The sequence below is a fragment of the Dermacentor silvarum genome, chromosome 4, assembly GCF_013339745.2.
Source record: "Dermacentor silvarum isolate Dsil-2018 chromosome 4, BIME_Dsil_1.4, whole genome shotgun sequence".
NCBI classification, from domain to species: Eukaryota; Metazoa; Arthropoda; class Arachnida; order Ixodida; family Ixodidae; genus Dermacentor; species Dermacentor silvarum.
Window position 1 is genome coordinate 83416595 of NC_051157.2, and position 18689 is coordinate 83435283.

The 18689-nt window shown below is 47.2% G+C and overlaps 2 protein-coding genes across 3 annotated transcripts in view; both read left to right on the forward strand.

Moving 5' to 3' along the window:
* The window catches only part of LOC125944726 (mucin-5AC-like), a 194264-nt gene that overhangs the window by 139501 nt on the left and 36074 nt on the right, over nucleotides 1–18689 (forward strand). The window lies entirely within an intron of this gene.
* On the forward strand, nucleotides 5393–15621 carry LOC119448184 (zinc finger protein jing homolog). Of its 2 annotated transcripts, XM_049665794.1 has the most exons (5): nucleotides 5481–5517; nucleotides 5591–5838; nucleotides 8527–8876; nucleotides 11235–11343; nucleotides 15239–15621. In XM_049665794.1, the coding sequence occupies exons 2-5, from the start codon at nucleotides 5646–5648 to the stop codon at nucleotides 15526–15528; spliced, it is 942 nt and encodes a 313-aa protein (XP_049521751.1). In that variant the 5' UTR covers nucleotides 5481–5517; nucleotides 5591–5645; the 3' UTR covers nucleotides 15529–15621. The 2 variants fall into 2 exon arrangements, with proteins under 2 accessions (XP_037567555.1, XP_049521751.1); XM_037711627.2 differs by having other exon boundaries at nucleotides 5393–5838.

The following is an 18689-nucleotide window of genomic DNA, read 5'->3' on the forward strand; positions in this document are numbered from 1 at the left end:
GTGCTGCAGGATTACGAAGCTCGCCGGGTAAGTGCGGTTGTTTACCGTGACTCGGGCTGTGCAGATTCCAGCCGGCGTTATTAGGTGGCCTCCCGCTGTCCGGATATCGGGTCCTTGCCAGGCCGTCTTCACCTTCTTTAACTTGGCGGTGAACGCGCCACTGAAGACGGAATAGTTGGCGCCAGTGTCGACGAGAGCGGTGACGTTATGACCATCGATGAGCCCGTCTAAATCGGTAGACCGTCGTCTAGCATTAGGGTTAAGTCGTGGCGTCGGATCACGGCTGCGTCGGCTTGCTCCGCTGCTGCTACGTCGCGTCGGCCGGTCTTCTTGCGGCAGCGAAGTGCGGTCAAGGCTGTTGCTAGGCGGCGTGCTGATATCTCGTCGTGATGATTCGCGATTCGTCGTCGTCGTCGGCGGCGGAGGATCTTCGGCATTGCGTATACAGCAACCGCACCTCCATCGGTTGCTGTCTTTAGTTTCCCGGGTAAGGGCTGAGAGATCGGCCCCGGGTGGGACCGGTGTACTGACGGCGATGCGGCGAGATGTAGCGGCCTGGTGACGGCGAGCGTGAGGGTCGTCGGGGTTGCCACTGGGCTCCGGCGAGGTAGTCGGTAATGTCGCGCGGTCGTTCACCCCGCACTGGACGCGGCGCGTTGACGGCGAACCCTCGTAGGCCATCTCGCGGTATGGGCATCGGCGGTAGATATGATCAGCTTCCCCGCAGTGATAGCAGAGCGGGCGGTGGTCGGGGGCGCGCCAAATGTCCGTCTTTCGCGGGTAGCTGCGCTGGACGACGGACGGGAGTGCTGGCAGCGGCGGTGGTGGACGTCGGAACTGCGGCGTTACGGGGCCCTGGCGCGAGCGCGGAGGGGGGCCTTGACGACGGGCGACGGCGGCGTAGGTCAGCGCTTCCGGCTCGGGTTGCGGCGATTCGGGAAGCCCTAGCGATTGCTGGATTTCCTCCCGCACGATATCGGCGATGGAAGCAACTTGAGGCTGCGACGACGGTAGCCACTTCTGCAGCTCTTCGCGTACTATCGCCCTGATGGTGTCTCGTAGGTCGTGGGAGAGTCCTTGGACTTCGGTGTACTGTGGCGTCGAACGGCGATTGTATTGCCGGTTGCGCATGTCCAGTGCTTTCTCGATCGTCGTAGCCTCCGAGAGAAAGTCTTGGACTGTCATTGGTGGATTACGCACCAGTCCGGCGAATAGCTCCTGCTTAACTCCCCGCATGAGCAAGCGAACTTTCTTGTCTTCTGGCATAGCGGGGTCGGCGTGCCGGAATAATCGAGTCATTTCTTCAGTGTACATACCGATGCTCTCATTCGGGAGCTGTACACGGTTTTCCAACAAGGCTGCAGCTCTTTCTTTACGGACGACGCTCGTGAAGGTGTTGTGTCCAGGAATGCGGCTCGGAAGAGGTCCCAGGTTGTTAGTGCACGCTCCCTATTCTCGAACCAGGTTCTGGCGCCGTCTTCAAGCGAGAAGTAAACATGGCGCAGCTTGTCGTCGTCGCTCCATTTGTTGAACGTCGCGGTCCTCTCATATGTCTCCAGCCAGGTTTCAGGGTCTTCAGCCGATGATCCACGAAAGGTCGGTGGCTCCCTAGGTTGTTGCAGCAGGATGGAGGTCGCTGGTGCTGCCATTCTGGTTGTTGACTTGGCCTTGATTGCAGTGGTCTTTTCGGGAAGAAGTCCGTACTCCGGCAGAAGTCCTTGCTGCCTACGGCTAGCTCGCTGTTCCTTGGTGACCTTGGTCTGGTCCTCCGGTTTCGGGCTTGGGTCGCGGCTTTGCGGGGGCGTTCGGTGCATGAACGAACTAGCACCTCCACCAGATGTCACGTAGTAGTGACGGTAAAGAAAACAGTCGTAAAACTGTGTATGACGAAACTGGTTATTTATTGGGCGAGCCTGTGCCCACAAAAGCAAGCTACACTCAAAGCACAACGATAGCGGCGAACACAGTCGGCGATCGTCGAAAATCTGATCAGCGGCGCGACGCGTCGGCTTTTATACCTGAGTCATCGAAGGTTCCAGATTAATCCCTGATGCCCGCGTGTCTTCCAGAAAGTTCTAGACAATTCGTGTCGGTCACGCAATCAGATAACATAAGCGTCGGTGAAAACAGGCAACGAAAAGAAGCATCGATAACGTTCTAGAAACTTCCGATACAGGTGCGTCCTGCGCCGAGCAATAACGTTTTACATTTGTTAGCCGGTGGAAAGCGGCCACCGGTGAAAGATAAACATGTATACGTGTCAATATATATATATATATATATACAGGGTGTTTCAGCTAACTTTAGCCAAGTGTGACCAATACAAACACAGGCGCTATGCGTGTCGTATTGGCGCATTTCCTGAAAAAGGAACGTGGCAGTATAATGCATCAACCTTTTTACATAATGTGCTGACTTCAGTTAGCATCCAAGACCCTTTCCTGATACGACATTCTGAAGATGTTGTAGTGTTCCTAACCGAAAATAATCCAGGAAAGTGCTCGGCAATCAGTGTTGATGTAGAAGATCTTTTTTTTATTCGCTTCCGCAAAAAGAACTTATGTGTAGTGTTAAAGAAGCGGTGACGCTCTTCAATGATGAGTTCCGGTTTACACAGCGATCTGCTATGCCGTTAGAATCTTTTTTGGAGCTTTTGTTGTTTTACCTAGACAATATTATGACAAAATTGGCTAATTCTATGTATGTACAAAAATCTGGAGTTTGCATTGGCTCAAAAGTTGCACCAGTTTTGAGTGATCTGTACCTAACTCACGTTAATAGAAAGCTACAGAACAATCTAAAGGACTTGACAGTGGACTTTCGATACGTAGATGATTTCTTCGTGTTTCGTTCAAGTGATAACTACACCAAAAAAGCTACCGATATTTTAAAAGCGTTTAAGGAATGTGGTGGTGGCCTGGGTTTCACGCTTGAGCTTATCCAGAATAATACATTGCAGTTTTTAGATCTATGCCTTACGTTCCAACAGGAACACGTCTGTTGGTGCTATTCACCAAGGGCAACACCACTTGATTTTTCTTCTTGCCATTCCAAACTTGTAACAGGGGATAGTTTATTCAGCACTTAGGTCCGCTATCGCTAAGTCATGTGCACACTGTATGCAACTAAGTTTTCCGCAACAGCTAGATAGGCTAAAGAAGGCTGGATATCCAGCACATTTGTTATCACTAACCTGCGAAAAGCTTTCAAAATGGGTCAAGAGTGCTGCAGAAGAACAACAAGAAAAACGGAAAAAAGAACGATTCGCGGTGGTGCCTTATATGCTCAAGTTGTCACATGGTTTACGGAATGTAGCCAGTAGATACGACGTCAATACAGTTTTTTCGGCTCCCTTTAAGTTGTCAAGGATGTGTCATATCATAAAAAGAAAACTTGAACGGGGAGGAGGGGGGGGGGAGTAAAAAGAAAAAATGATTGTGGCGTTAGGCACTTGTCCCCTTTAGCACATTGTAACACAGGCATAGTCTATCACATTCCACTCAAGTGCGGTTTTGACAGAGCGGCAGGTGTCTCAATATTAGACTAAACGAACGTCAGCTTTCTCTTAAGAATCCCAATGCTTCTCATCTCGCCTCGCATTGTTTTACGTGCGGTTGTCGACAATTGTGTGAAGACACACAAGTCCTTTCTAGACACAAATGCCAAACGACACGCGAAATAATTGAGGCATTTCACATAAAAATACTAGGAGGAACTTGTGTTAGCCAGGCATCATTATAATTGTCAGAATGTGAATTTCACGATTTGCTCAGCACAGGCGTCAGTGCGAAGTAGTGTTTTTTTTTTCTCTTGTTTAAATTTTAGCGGCTTCACTATTTTCTGATTTGATTTTTCTGGTAACTGTTATCCTTTCGACCATGTGATGTTTTCTTTGCTACCGTTTTTGCAATCACTTTTTTTCTTGTCTTTTTTCGCTCTTACGGCGAAAATGTTAAAAGTGAGCTCTGTACGCTTGCAATCGCACTCTTGATGAAGGCCGGACCCCGGCCGAAACGGCAGTAAAACCCTGTTATGTTTTATTGCTAGAGCAATTATATGGACACTCCAAAGCAGATTTCTGCCGTCGGCGTCGCCATGAGGTTCCGTATGACGTCAACGGTATAGTGCCTAGAATATACAAGTATATTCTAGGCACTATATCAACGGCGATCAAATCGTCGCCGCGCTCCGGACGCTCTATGTGCGAGTGAAAGGGCGCGAGGGAAGCGCGCTTTTATGGGGAGCGAACGCACGTCGGAGAGCAAACGCGCGTTCTGCGCCGTGCTCTTTGAAGGGCTGCAGAATTAAGCGTCTCTTTCCTGCTTTCCATATATAGAGAGCAAACGCAACCTTTTTCGTCGCTCGAAAGGCTGTGGGGGGATGGCAGGGAGGGGAGGCGACGTTTAGCTGCGGCACCAAATACGCATTTATATAAAAACGCCGCGCGCGTTCGCTGTGAACGCGGTCAAAACGCCGACGGCGTCGACAACAGTTCTGCGCGTTGCTGGTGCTGCTGCATGTCCACGTTTATACAGGTGATAAAACTACTATCCTTACTCCGTATAGCTCTCTACTAATTTGCTATCGCAATTGGTGCTTCGCCTTTCGGGTTAAACTGCGACAAATTTTTCCTACGTGCTTCTATTTTTTACGCTACTTCTGTGCCGGCTCCTGTGATTCCTTGTTTCACTGATATATATATATATATATATATATATATATATATATATATATATATATATATATATATGCCAAATGACGACATAGGATCAAATGTACGGTCAAGGCAAATGCATGCGCACCAGCGGAACAATAACAGCACAGCTGTAGGCACTGATACTGATGTTCCCATGGGAGAAACAACGATTTTGGTCTTTCATTGCGTATACACTACAGTTGATAAGACCTCGAGTAGGTGAGGCTGACACGTAGGGTACAATATGTAAGAAAAATATATATATATATATATATATATATATATATATATATATCTTTTTTTTTATTTGCAGGTCGGGCTTGGTAATGCACACACGGGCTCTTGCTAAGCTGAGTAATAACGCCCGGGCTTGATATCACGGGCCCGGTCTAGGCTCGGGCTTCAGAAAGCGGGCCCGGTCCGAAAATGCAGCGCTCTACACTGCACCATTGTTGATGACAATAGTTTTTGTTGACGGACACGAAAAATGCACGAGACCATTCTCCTCCATGCACAAAACCCTAAACATTAACAACTTCGCTGTAAAAAAAAAAAAAAAAAAAAAAAAAAAAAAAAAGGGGGGGGGGGAAAGAAAAAGAAAAGAGAGAGAGAGAGACGTATGACGTTGCTGAAGGTGGTGGCGCAGAAGTCCCGCCCTCGACGGGCGATTTGTGCAACGATATTCTCCCTGGTTGTCCTCCTTTCTTACTTCTCTCAGCTCGCGCATGCGCAGCGACCACCGAGACCTCGTGGGAGCATAATTCGGCGGTTGAGTTCATTCGACATATAGCACTGCAACAGCGCTGTTCTCCCTCGCTGCCGTGCATGCGTACTGTGTGTTCCAGAAACGTGAATTCTTACTTAGCTTTGCTTCCAAACTCCCGTTGACGGAAGTGGCGCGCTCGCGTACTCGTAGGAACTGTGGTCGGGGACAACCTGTGTTTCTCAAATGGCTGGCGGCATGTTTACGCATGCGGACATGCGCGGCATTTCGCGCGGACAGTGCACGTCGATCGGCTGCGATTGCGACGGCTTCACCCGACCGTCGTCGTTGGACGCTTGCCGCGTACAAGCCGCTGTTCTCCCGTGCGGCTGGTGCAGCTACTGTGGCCACTCACCGGTCAATCACAGCCGTGTTGCAGGTCAGTTGGCTTTCATTCTACTGTCAGTGCAATGCATGGGATGATCTGGTAACGGTCGTTGCACGCACAGCTGTGCCTGCATATGGAGAAGCCGTAATATCCCCTCATAGTGCGGGATTTTGTTTAACATTTTCACACATCAAAGCTATTTTCCATTTATGTTCCGGCACTGAAGATTGGGGGGGGGGGGGGGGGGGGGGGGTAATGCGTTTTTTTTTCTTTTCTTTCTTTTTAATGCGAAGCGTTATTTGCGAACTTCAGGCCAACTATCTGTCTGTCTAGCGGACACTCAGCCGGCAAAGTTCTGACTAGTGTTGTAGACGTCTGTTGCCACACATTGGGGCCAATATTGCCAGACTGCCTGCCAAATTTGACAGGGAAAAACACCGTCAAATATAGCGACCGCACTGACGCCGTTTTCGAGGCGCACCGAGTTGCCAGTTCCCGGTAGTACCGTAATTTTGCTCCATGACCCGCGCGCTTAGTGCGGGCCCAGTTCTCCGACGGTACGACGCGAAACCGATACGCGTCGCATAATACTCGGGCCGCTTTCTTGCGCCATGGGTGCTAAGTGTTGAAGCATTGGCTGGATCTGAAACTGAGACGCGTCGCAAATCCTCGGGGCGTTATCTTGCGCTGCGCGCGATGGCTGCAACGCGACGACGCGAAACCGAGACGCGTCGCATAACACTCGGGACGCTTTCTTGCGCGATGGCTGCTACGTATTCGTGTTGAAGCTTTCGCTGAGCGAAACCGAGACGCGTCGCATAACACTCGGGCCGCTTTCTTGCGCGATGGCTGCTACGTTTACGTGTTGAAGCTTTTGCTGGGCGAAACCGAGACACTTCGCATAACACTCGGGCTGCTTGCTTGCGCGATGGCTGCTACGTTTACGTGGTGAAGCTTTTGCTGCGCGAAACCGAGACGCGTTGCATAACACTCGGGCAGCTTTTGCTGAGCCAAACCGAGACGCGTCGTATAACACTCGAAAGCGGCCCGATCGAGTGTTATGCGACGCGTCTCGGTTTCGCTCAGCAAAAGCTTCAACACGTATACGTAGCAGCCATCGCGCAAGAAAATGGCCTGACTGTTATGCGACGCGTCTCAGTTTCGCTCAGCAAAAGCTTCAACACGAATACGTAGCAGCCATCGCGCAAGAAAGCGGCCCGAGTGTTATGCGACGCTTCTCGGTTTCGCTCAGCAAAAGCTTCAACACGAATACGTAGCAGCCATCGCGCAAGAAAGCGGCCCGAGTGTTATGCGACGCTTCTCGGTTTCGCTCAGCAAAAGCTTCAACACGAATACGTAGCAGCCATCGCGCAAGAAAGTGGCCCGAGTGTTATGCGACGCTTCTCGGTTTCGCTCAGCAAAAGCTTCAACATGAATACGTAGCAGCCATCGCGCAAGAAAGCGTCCCGAGTTTTATGCGACGCGTCTCGGATTCGCGTCGTCCCTCTGCAGCCAGCGCAGCGCAAGATAGCTCCCCGAGGATTGTGCGACGCGTCTCAGTTTCAGATCCAGCCAAAGCTTCAACACTTAGCACCCATGGCGCAAGAAAGCAGCCCGAGTGCTATGCGACCCGTATCGGTTTCGCGTCGTACCGTCGGAGAACTGGGCCCGCACAAAGAGCGCGGGTTATGGAGCAAAATTACGGTACTACCGGGAGCTACCGGTACTACCGCCTCGGAAACGGCGTCAATGCGGTCGCTATATTTGATGGTGGTTTTCCCCGTCAGATTTGGCAGGCAGTCTGGCAATACTGGCCCCAAAGTCTGGCAACAGACTTCTACAACACCAGTCAGAACTTTGCCCACTCATCCTCCTAGATCAGCTCCCAGACCATCTGCCAACATGGTCCACTGGCCAGTCACTTGTGGATCGTGGTCCTCACTCATCAACTCAATCGGGCTAGCAAATAGTTACTAAACATGAGCCATGTCCTATTGGGTGCTTAACACTGTTGCACGGTGTTAATTTTAATTGCAGCTTCTTGGGGGACTTCCTCACTCGAGGGCAAGTGCTAAACAGTGCAGACAAAGATAAGGAGGTACAAATCTGCACACCCAATAAACTGATTCGGTGTGCACCTTCTCATCTTTGCACTGTCTAGTGCAATCACACTCATGTAGACATGATTTAAGGGAGTACTGACACATCTTTTCGAAATTTTACAATTTACAGCACGTGAGATAATCGCAGCGAGAATGATGGTAGCGAAATGCTTATAAGACATCCTAATTTGATACTAAAGTTGTCTGGAAATGGTAGGCCTGGTGTCACTGACATTATTGTGACGTAATGACACAGAGCGAAATCTAGTGACATTGTGTAGCAATGAAGCTAGGCGTGGTGATGGTGCTCATAGATAACATAAACAAGAGTGCTGTGTGGGTTTCTTCAGGCTGTGCTTGTATGTGGCAGCTGCAGCAATTACAGGAAGGAAGCGAGCCGGTGTATCTTGAGGTCATGACGCATCCACATCATTTGTACCAAAACTGTGATTGTTTTACAGATACAAGTGCCACAGTAAGTTGTTTATGGTGCTGTGCTAGTATTTCTAGTAGATTTAGAAGGTTACCCAGTAGATTACCTTTACTTCACATTATAAAATGAAATGTCATCTTATCAGTACTCATTTAATTCTTTTCGATTAGCAGTTATGCACTCACCTTCACGTTATACATGCAGAAAACAGCGCATACGAGGAGCGGACACAGCAGGTGGACGTTTCACACTTATCTGGCGTTCAAGAAAACCTGGAGCAGCATTCCACGCCTGAAGCAGATCCACACCCGGAGCCAAGTCAACAGCCAGATGTGAATCCACAGCCACAGCAAGAGGTGACCTGCATTTCAGAATCAGACAAACCTTGTCTGAAACTGGAGCCAGCAGATTCCAAGCCTGAACGAGACTCTGAGCTAGAGCAAAGTTCACAGTCTGAGCTGTGCCCGCAGCAGGGGACAAGTCCACAGCCGGAGACGAGTCCAAAGCAAGAGCAAAGATCACCCACACCTACGAGGAAAAGGCATGACAAAGAGGTAATTTTATTTTTCCAGCTTGTTACTACTTTAATTTTGTCTAGGCAATGGCTCTGTAAAATTTCGAGTTGGAACTTGCCTTCATGCTTGAACACACTTTCTAATGTTGTTACGAAGTGTGTCATTACGATATGTGGGTTTTTGTAATGGCATGTTTTGCTGTATTGGTGTGTGAATCTGCCATCTGCCCGAACTCATCTTTAGCTGCACTGGAGGTGCATTATCTATGCGCACGTTATAGACATTGCACAAAGTAGGGGAAATGGAGACCGGTAGAAGCAGCGTTAAGGTTCTTACGTAAAGCTTACAATTTTTTAATATACCTAAAGCAATGCATTCATATGATATGTGTTAGCACACATGACTGAATATTGGGCATGACACAATATTGTATGCTGCAGTTCTGAAGAACACAGATGGGGGGAACACATAAGCTGAAGCATGACTTACAAGTGCTTACTTTGGCAAAACAAACAGAATGTAAAGATTGTGCTATCAAGTTCACAGCAACGCTTTAGTGTGCCTGATGATGCCATCGATTGTTCTTTCTGCTTTTACTAGTATTAGGATTCATACACCTTCTCGAAATCCTTCAAAATCTTCGAATTTGATAAAAGAGATTCAATGTACCCCCCTACAGCCGTAAATAAATTTGAATAAGCTGTTTTAATTTTATTTGATGTGGAATGGCATTCAGGCTTTGTGGGGTTAACCTCTGCCATTGTGGCGCTAGACAAAGCCAGATGAAACAACTCAGTGGCGTCACTCGGTTTCCCACCACCCAGAGCAGCTTTGCTGTTTTGCCCTCCCCTCTTCTCTTTGTCTTGCCACTCCCTCCTATCTCCTGACACACATTTTGCAGATTGAATATGAAATAATTTAAAAGGGCAATGCTCCTAACTTTGCCCTTAATTTGGCATTTATCGTTTATGCCCTACAAACAATTCAATTTGCTCTTTTCTTTCTGACTTTATTGCTTAATTGAGCACTTGCTGCAGTTTCAGACAATGAATGCAGCACTCATTAGCACTGCTTCATAAGCACCTTGCTTTAGATATTTCGGAATGACTTAAATAATTGGGAGCCCTTGCTTCAATGCCTGTCCCCTAATTTGCAGAATTTATTCCAAGTATTGTATGAAGCAACTGATAAATTATATGCAGGCATCAATCACGCAGATGTCACCAATCATGGTGAAAATGTTTCGTTATACATTAGGATAGAATAAATGGCCTGCCGTTTAAACCTTTTGCACGAATTAGCAATTTTTCAGGGTTATAACAACCACCGCAACCTTCAAGCTTTCTGGCCTTCAAGCCATCTTTGTACATCAGAGCACAACGTTGAGCATGTGTGTGCGATTTCCAGTGACAGAGTGAGCAAATAGAAAGAGACGATGCATTTGACGGTCAACCTCCCTTTATTCTGAAAGTGGGAGATGAGTGAGTGTTGGACTTGCAATCTCTGTCCTGCCCCCCCTCCCCCGCGATGCTTTGGTTTATCACAAGCAGCTCCCAGGGAGGTGTTTTTAAACAATCACATAAAAACAGAAAGTTACGCAAGCGCGTCGCTTCTCATATGATGCTGCTGGCATCATTACGTCTCGCGCCACGTATACAGGTCCTTGAAAGCTTCAAACAAGCAAGTCATTCCATCAGAACTTCTCAGCTTTAGCTTATTCTCTTCGTCGGCCCATTCAGCTGCCTGGGCTCAGACATTTACTGCATTCGGCTACGAGCCACGGAGAATACAAAGGCTAGAGTGGCAACCACAGCACAGCTAGCGCTTAGCAGGCTGCACCCAGGATGGTCCGACCACCCACACTCCCCCCTACGGACATCACTTCAACAGACCAAGCCGTGCTAAAATTTTGTTGTTTTGCTGGTTGGTTCATTCCGCAGCCATCATGGCTTCCTTTTCGAGCTCTAGGAATGCCGGGCGGAAAGTTAAGTTTCAGCCGCATTAACATGACGATTATCTTTGGCCAAAGTCAGGCACTACTGACCATCACGCCATAAAGTGATTGACATGATTACAATGGGGAAAGTGAACTTAGAAAAGTGACACGAAGAGCTTGAAGTGTGCTTCCAACTCAGCAGCTGGCTTGGCCGCAAGGAATTGCTGCTAAGAAGGGGATTTCACTATTTTTCAGTGTGTCTGCATGCGAATAAGGTTTGTTTCCCAGTCAGATGTTCTGTATGAACCCTGAGTATATCTTGCACGACTTCACCCAGTAGTGCCGATTTACCTTAATAACTGATACACTTCATTAAATTAGATGACATTAGATATGTTAGAATGAAATGGAGCGTGCGTATTGCAGTCTAGGCTAACTGTGGTACATATGGCGGTATGCAGGAAGCCCTGACTTGTTCACGTATTGTGGCACGAAGCTTGAAACGTCTGGAGGAAAAAAAGGCGGAGCTTGAAAGGCAGCGAGACTACTTAGATGCCGAAGACATTCCTGGTAAGCTTTATCTCCTTGCTGTTTTGATGACTACTGCTTTCTATTTGGATGTTGATTTTCAATAAGTCCTTAGCAGCTTTGTGACAGTATGGAGCAAGGAAAAGGGCTAGCAGGGAGCATGACACCATGCAGCTAGCCTGGGCAAGGCAGCCTTCTCTGGTGCTGACCTTTTTCCTTCGAGTGCCTGCCTGCTCGTTGACTCTTGGGAAATAGGCCTTACTTGGACCTTTCAAGGCATTGTTTGATTCATGGCAGCTCTTAGTGATGTCCTCATCATGGTCGGCCCGCACGTTTGTTGGCTAGAAATTACTGCTTGCCTATCACATAGCGAAGGCCTATATTTTCTATGAGCCTTTTCTTTACAATCTTTATGTCTCGGCTTTAAGACTGTCATGTCATGCTCCCACCTAGCCTTTTTCCTTCCTTCGTGCTGTGGAGCACCTTTTTAAAGCTGCCATTTCTTACTCCTGTTGTACAGTTAAGCCTGGATATAACGAAATTGACAAGTTCCCCTAAAACTTCGGTATAAAGAAGATTTCGTTGTATGCAGGTTCGGCCCGAAAATTCGAAAAAGAAACGCTTACCAGCCGAAACGCCATCTCTTCTGTACTCCGACGCGCGCGCTGTCGGCTGTTATCTTCAGAGCATGCGCAGAACGATCCCAAGCCCGCTCGCCGCTTTGAATGGCTGTCTGCGACCGTTGGCGAAGTGGCGTGGGCACCTTTATTTGTTCAGGCGAAATGGCATTGTGGGTCAGCGCGACTAACGTGCGAATGGGTCAGGAGCCAATTCGGCGCCGGCCCCGTCGGAAGTTGCTGGTTACAGTGGTTGCGCCAGTGCGCTCGACTATTGACCCTTTTCGCGGCGCTCTCGTGGGCGCTGCCATGTTTGATCACATGGTGACGCGTCCATTGTTTGCTTTAACTGCCTTCTCGTTTACAATGCAAGCACGTGACGCCGGTGTGGCGCAACAAACCTCGGTTTGGACGACATGAAGCTTTGCCCACAGCTTTAGAAAACATGTAAGTGCTTTCAGAGCTCATTACGCCTTGTCCAAACGGCGCGAGCAGCGTATATGGTGCTTGTACTAAAAGCGGTGCTAGAAATGTATTCCAAGCTGTCGAAACTTTCCGCTTATGAATTAAATCGGGATCAGAATGCTCTTCGTTCTTTGCTTGGCAAACAATTTGAAGCGGTGGCTTGTCATATTTGTGACTCAGTAAAGTTCCTCGGTGCGGCCACTATCTGATTGTTTATTTTCAGCCTAATCGCTCGCGGGTGTGCTCTGATACGATAGATTTGTTGTTGCTGTGCACGAAGCTTGGAATGTAAATGTTCTGTACTTTATGGTTGCTTGTAGCAAGGAAGTATTATCGCTTGTGCCTCACTTACTCTGTGGACCGTCACGAAACGTTCAGCTTCAAACATTCGTGTCTTATCGGTGTAGTCGTCGTCACTCATGCTTCGGCAGATTGATTCAAGTGTGCGCCCATTCACCTATTATTGCTGTGTTGGCAATAGGGTGGGCGTAAGTTTGCGTGCGAGTAGGCGTGGATGTGTTTAGATAACGTGCGAGAAGCTTACTATACCAGTAAGTGGCGCTACTTGCTTTTGTAGCAAGCGGTACTCCCTCTTAAGTGCCAACATTCCGTAGTTGAAGTCCTTTCTTTGGAGGTTAGCTATACAGCGCTGGCAGATGAATTATCTTTTCTGATCCTCGAGGAAAGCCGTGCATCGTGAAGGGCGGCAACACAGGCAGTGCTTATGTAGAAGCGGCGACACAGGTTGATTCCATTCCTTAATATATGAATCACCAGTTTTGCAGCAAACTACCGCACACGTCTTCCCTTTATTGTTGCACATTTTGCACTATGAACTGGGCACAGCGCATTAGCGAACACCCAGTTTCCATTTCCGACAGCTGATCACACTGTAGCAGGGCACAAGCAGTAACGGTTTCGTATTCATGCGCATTCGCTGAGGCAACGTATGGCAAGCCGCAGAAAGCGCCATCTCATTCCTGTAGAGCAAACTGCTCCGTGAAAAGGGTCAATAGAGGGGGTCGTTTTTGCCAAAGTGACATAGATTGCACGTACTCGCGTTACTTCCGACCGTAAGCATCCCTATAGTGTCACCTAGTGTCAGGTTAGTGAAGTGAAGCGCAGAGACTTGCGCAGTAACCAAATAGTGGTGCTGCCAGCACGTTGAAAAGCAAAGAACTTTTTTTTCTTCGGCAACATCAACATGAAAAGGAGAGTGCCTGCCGGCTTGGTGGGCTAGGCCAGCTGCAGCAAGCGGTGGGATCAGGTTTGAATGAAGGTAGGGGGAAAGGTCACGCCCACGGTGGCAAGATCGCCAGGTCGAGCAATGCAGGACCGCCTCACACACGCACGCAAACATGCTTTCGTTCTCGCCTCACAGTTGCCGTGAATTCGAGCGCATCAAGTGCGACGCCACTGCTTCACATTCTGTCGTGGCGAAGAAGGTGCTTTCAGTTGCTGCTAATGCAAAAATGACAATATCAGCAGGTTTAACTGTATTTTCTACAAATTTGGGAGCCAGCAATAAAGTTAAGTCAAGTTCTCAATCAACCCTCTAGCCTCGATTGTTTGGCTTCCTGAGTGAAACTTGACACCTTGCTTTCTTTCATTTTTTCTACTAACAATGCAGTCTAGATTCTAAACGAGCCTTATTGGATGCACCACTTCATTCGTTCTCTTTCCTAAGCTTTACATAGCTGTCTTATTGAATATTTTGTAGCTGTAACCTAGCTTTCAACTCTGTAATGCACTTTGACTCATCTGCCCCAACTAAAGTTTTGACTGCTGAGAGGTCACAGCATAGGTGCAGTCTTATTCCAACACCAGTGTGGACATGACTGCGTTGTAGCCTATGCGAGCTGGCTCGTGGTAGCCGTTGAGCGTAGTTATTTCATGACTGATTGCATATGCCTTGTACTTGCAGGGGCATTCGCAAAGTTCCGCCCATACTTGTACAGACACAGCTTCTGTGTAATCACAGATCATCACACGTACTGCTGGATCTCCCCACTCTAGAACCAGACGGGCTGACCAGCTCGCTGGGCTTTGCGTAGCGGACTTTCTCCTCTATGATGTGATCTTCGTGCACAATGCTCTATGTCAATTACTCACTGACTGCGGCCGTAATTTCCTCTCTGCCGTCATCGATGACATCCTGCGCTCATGCTTGCCAAAATCGAAAATGCAGAAAGTGGAGCTTTACGGCATTGTTAATAACCAAAATGTTATCCATCTCGGTGGCACAGCCAAAAGGATAGAGATGGAGAACTTTTTTGTTTATCTACGAGGCCATAAAGCTCCAGTTTCCTCTTAGTTGATTTCATGGTGCTCACTGCTTCCCCTTTCCGCTCTTTGGTGCGAGTGGATGCATGCGAGTTATTTTATTTTTCTCTTGTCCATTCGTCTCTTGTTATATAGCAAATCTGCAGTAGCAAGCCAAACGTTTTGCTAGGCTGACCTCCTCACTTGTTAAAATTTCTCACCATTGCGCACGTATTTTCACTGCTGGTTGATATTAGGGTTTCTTGTGATACACTGTTGAAATGCGTAAATTATGTACACGGTGGGTGTGCTGTACAAATAACGTACAATTGCAGTGCATGTTTTAGAAACTATTGTTTATTGTGATGGTTTTAAACTTGTCATAACGCAGCACCAACATTCTGAGCATGTTAGCTCGCAGGACCCAAATGCAAAATATTATATCTTTTTGCTCAGTACTGTAACTATGTTCATATTATCCACAGTAAATGTTAGACGTAGCCTGACATCTGTGCTGCCTGCTTCTTGCTTACAAAGATCTTTGCGCTTACAGGCACCTAATGGAGGTAAATGTGCGTGCTTGCTTGTTACAGATGCTGAGCTTCGGACCACTCGACTCCTCTTGGATATCCGCAGAGACCAGTGCGACAGCAATCACGAGCTGAAGCAGATAAGGCACAACATGCAGCTGCTGTTGGACGGGCAGGCGCGATTGGAGGCCTCGTCGAACCAGAACACACATTCTCTGCAGCCATCTCCAGTCAGGCTGCCGAAGATGCCCGCAGAAACGCTGGAAGAGTTCGAAGCACTAGAGGAAGCTGTCCAAGATGATGATGTGGCTGCAGCCTTGGTATTTACCTTGTTCTTTTATCACAGTGGTTGAAATGTTTGCCCGTAATCATATGAAAAGTGCTCATATGTTATCTAGGCTTTTCTGCTTTATTTGCTAATAGCTTGGTTGTCGCTTTAGAGTTAATAAGACACTGTCATCAGTCTTCAGCAGTGGTCGGACAAGGGATGTCTCTGAAACTAAAGTTCCGACCAGGAAACTTGACAAAACTAGTCTCCTTGGTGAAATGTTGGCAACATTCGGTTGTTCAACCACTGCTGATAACTCCATCTTCACTTCTCTGTGGAACTCTGTTTTGTGTGGGTTTCCATGAGTTCTGTTAAGTAGCTAAAATCTGATTCGTGTTTGTTGAGGTTCATGACATGGTGTATTTTGATATGTATTGAGAAGGAAGTTTAAGGATAGAGCAGACTGAATAGTTTGTAAAAGGCACTTCTCTCCCAAAAGGTGATGACTGTATGTACTTTGAAAAACCCCGTTAACTTCCTCATCAAAGAGAGGGCACAGGTTGCCATTGAGACTTGGTGAAATCTCTTAGCTGATGGGACAAAGATCGAATTTAATGGCGTTGAGTCTCAGAACATGACATAAATGTTTCTGGCCCACTACTGCACACCCTGGTTAAGGGAATGGAGGACCGACTGGGTTGTTTAAATAAGTTAGGCTATATGGTGATGTTTTCCGGCCTCAACTGGAATCTGCTTTGGTAATTTGGTGCTGCTTTGAACATTATCCAGCTGCTGTTTTTTTTTTTAAATCCATCCAAAAATGACACCACCCAACACATCACAATACTGGGAGTATGTGTTGCTAATTCTGTGGGGAAAAAAAAAAGATAATATTCAGCCTGCCATTGTCTGTGTCCCACCACACTGAATCACACCTTTGTTGGCTACGCGATCAATGTGAAAACATGCTCATCATCCCGAATGTCCTCTTGCATAAGTTGCAGTAATCCAGTAGCAGGTGGAAGGCCGCAGAACCGCCCGTAATCACTTCTTGTGTTCTCGTTTGGATTGTTCTTTGAAATGCACTTGAAACATTGTTTCTTGCATTCACCACCACAAATTACATAAGTATCTCCTGCTTCACATCAAGCAAATTCTGTTACCATCATTTTCTTAATATATATATATATATATATATATATATATATATACATATATAGCTAGTGTAACGTGTCGTAGTTCGAATAATACGACTGATTACGACGACTGTGTCGAGAACGCACACAGGTTTATTTGTGCTACATCACAGCCATCTTGGAAGCTCCCCTGCTCTCTACCAGGGTTGCCTTCCTACATTCCAAAAAGTGCTATGCATGGACACTACATCATCCTCTCAGGGAAGGAAAATTCAGTTTTGTTCAAACACATAGTAGAAAAAAGAAAAATGCACTTTTGTTCACACATAGTTATTCAGGCGCTCAGGGCGTTGCCTGGTTCCTTGGGGGTACCGCTGTGAGGCGGTCTTGGGAGTTTGCTGGCATGGGGTTCACTAGAAGTAGCTGTGCTGTGGCTTGGAAGGTCACTGTTACTTGGTACAGCTGCATCGTCCATGTCTGGCATGTCGGTCTGCCATTGTAACGTGTCGTAGATCGAGTAATAAAACTGATTACAACTGATTACGACCGATTGTGTCGAGAACACACACGGGTTTATTTGTGCTACATCGCAGCCATCTTGGAAGCTCCCCTGCTCTCTACCAGGGTTGCCTTCCTACATTCCAAAAAGTGCTATGCATGGACACTACATCATCCCCTCAGGGAAGGAAATTCAGTTTTGTTCAAACACATAGTAGAAAAAAGAAAAAATGCACTTTGTTCACACATAGTCTTTTCAGGCGCTCAGGGCGTTGCCTGGTTCGTTGGGGGTACCGCTGTGAGGCGGTCTTGGGAGTTGCTGGCAGAGGTTCACTAGAAGTAGCTGTGCTGTGGCTTGGAAGGTCACTGTTACTTGGTACCGCTGCATCGTCCATGGTCTGGCATGTCAGTCTGCATTGTAACGTGTCGTAGATCGAGTAATACAACTGATTACGACCGATTGTGTCGAGAACACACACGGGTTTATTTGTGCTACATCGCAGCCATCTGGAAGCTCCTGCTCTCTACCAGGGTTGCCTTCCACATTCCAAAAAGTATGGACACTACAGCTAGTGCCACCAATAGGCATCTGGTAACTTCATATTCACCATGGCATGTTCACTGTCTTGTGATGACTTCCTGAAGTTCATCATGCAGTAGAAAGCACTTCTTCAAGAAACCTTGCTTTCAGGAAGATAAAATTCATTGTAAATAATCTCTGTATATTCGCACAAAGCTTTGTGTTTACATGCTTACATTTTGTATTTAATCGGTGCTGTTTGCAGTTTCTGATTGCTCTACGCTGCTTTTTCTTCCTGTTTAGTTTTCTTCATGACTGCCTTTCAGAAGTAAGTACTAGTATACCGCTCCCACCTTGTGTAGCAATCACTTTTTTGCTCCAGGGAGATAAACTAAATTAATGAGGCAAATACACTTTGGACACACTATGTTAAGGTTCTCTACTGTGTGCTTAGTGGACATTGTTTGATGCTGCTTAAACAATATGGTGTGTTCATCGTTTGATAGTTAGAAGATGAATGATTATGCATTAGTCATCATCTCTGAATTTCTCCTCTGGCTGACTAGTTCTCGCACCAGGGGATGGCTAGTAAATGTAGAACAGTGGCCACACGAGACACATAATTATGGATGCCTTTCTGATCAAGTCGTGGGAATGACTCGGATGTGCATTGGCTATGTTTCATGGCTGAACATAAGTTCTGCACGATGTTGTGTTCAGATTCATGCAACTCAGAATAAGTAAAAGTAAAAATAAGAAGGGAGATGAAAAGTATGAGAGACAGCGGAACACTATGAAAAAAGTATCCTGTTTATTTTAACCTCCTTTCTTTCTACTTTTCTTCACTCTTTCTGAGTTGTGCTAATGTCAACCCAATCTCGTGGAATACCAACTTGTCCAAACCACCACCCTAGTTATCTTTCTGGTGAGCTAGTAGTACCAGTGTCACACAGGCACGCTTGGAAGGCCTTCCAGTCGATGGCCTTCGAAAACGCCACACTCTTGAAAGGCCGTTGAGTGTTCAGGCGTTTCTCGCAAAAATTGTGTGGCGCTGCGGATCTTTAGTGTTATTTTCATGTCGCCAAAAGTTAT

What these genes read in the sequence shown, in the direction of transcription:
- LOC119448184 (XM_037711627.2), top strand. Translation starts at nt 5,646, where the DNA reads ATGGCTGGCGGCATGTTTACGCATGCGGACATGCGCGGCATTTCGCGC. An exon ending in GGAAAAGGCATGACAAAGAG is followed by an intron (nt 8,877 to 11,234) that starts GTAATTTTATTT and finishes GGCGGTATGCAG; the next exon opens with GAAGCCCTGACTTGTTCACG. An exon ending in AGATGCCGAAGACATTCCTG is followed by an intron (nt 11,344 to 15,238) that starts GTAAGCTTTATC and finishes TGCTTGTTACAG; the next exon opens with ATGCTGAGCTTCGGACCACT.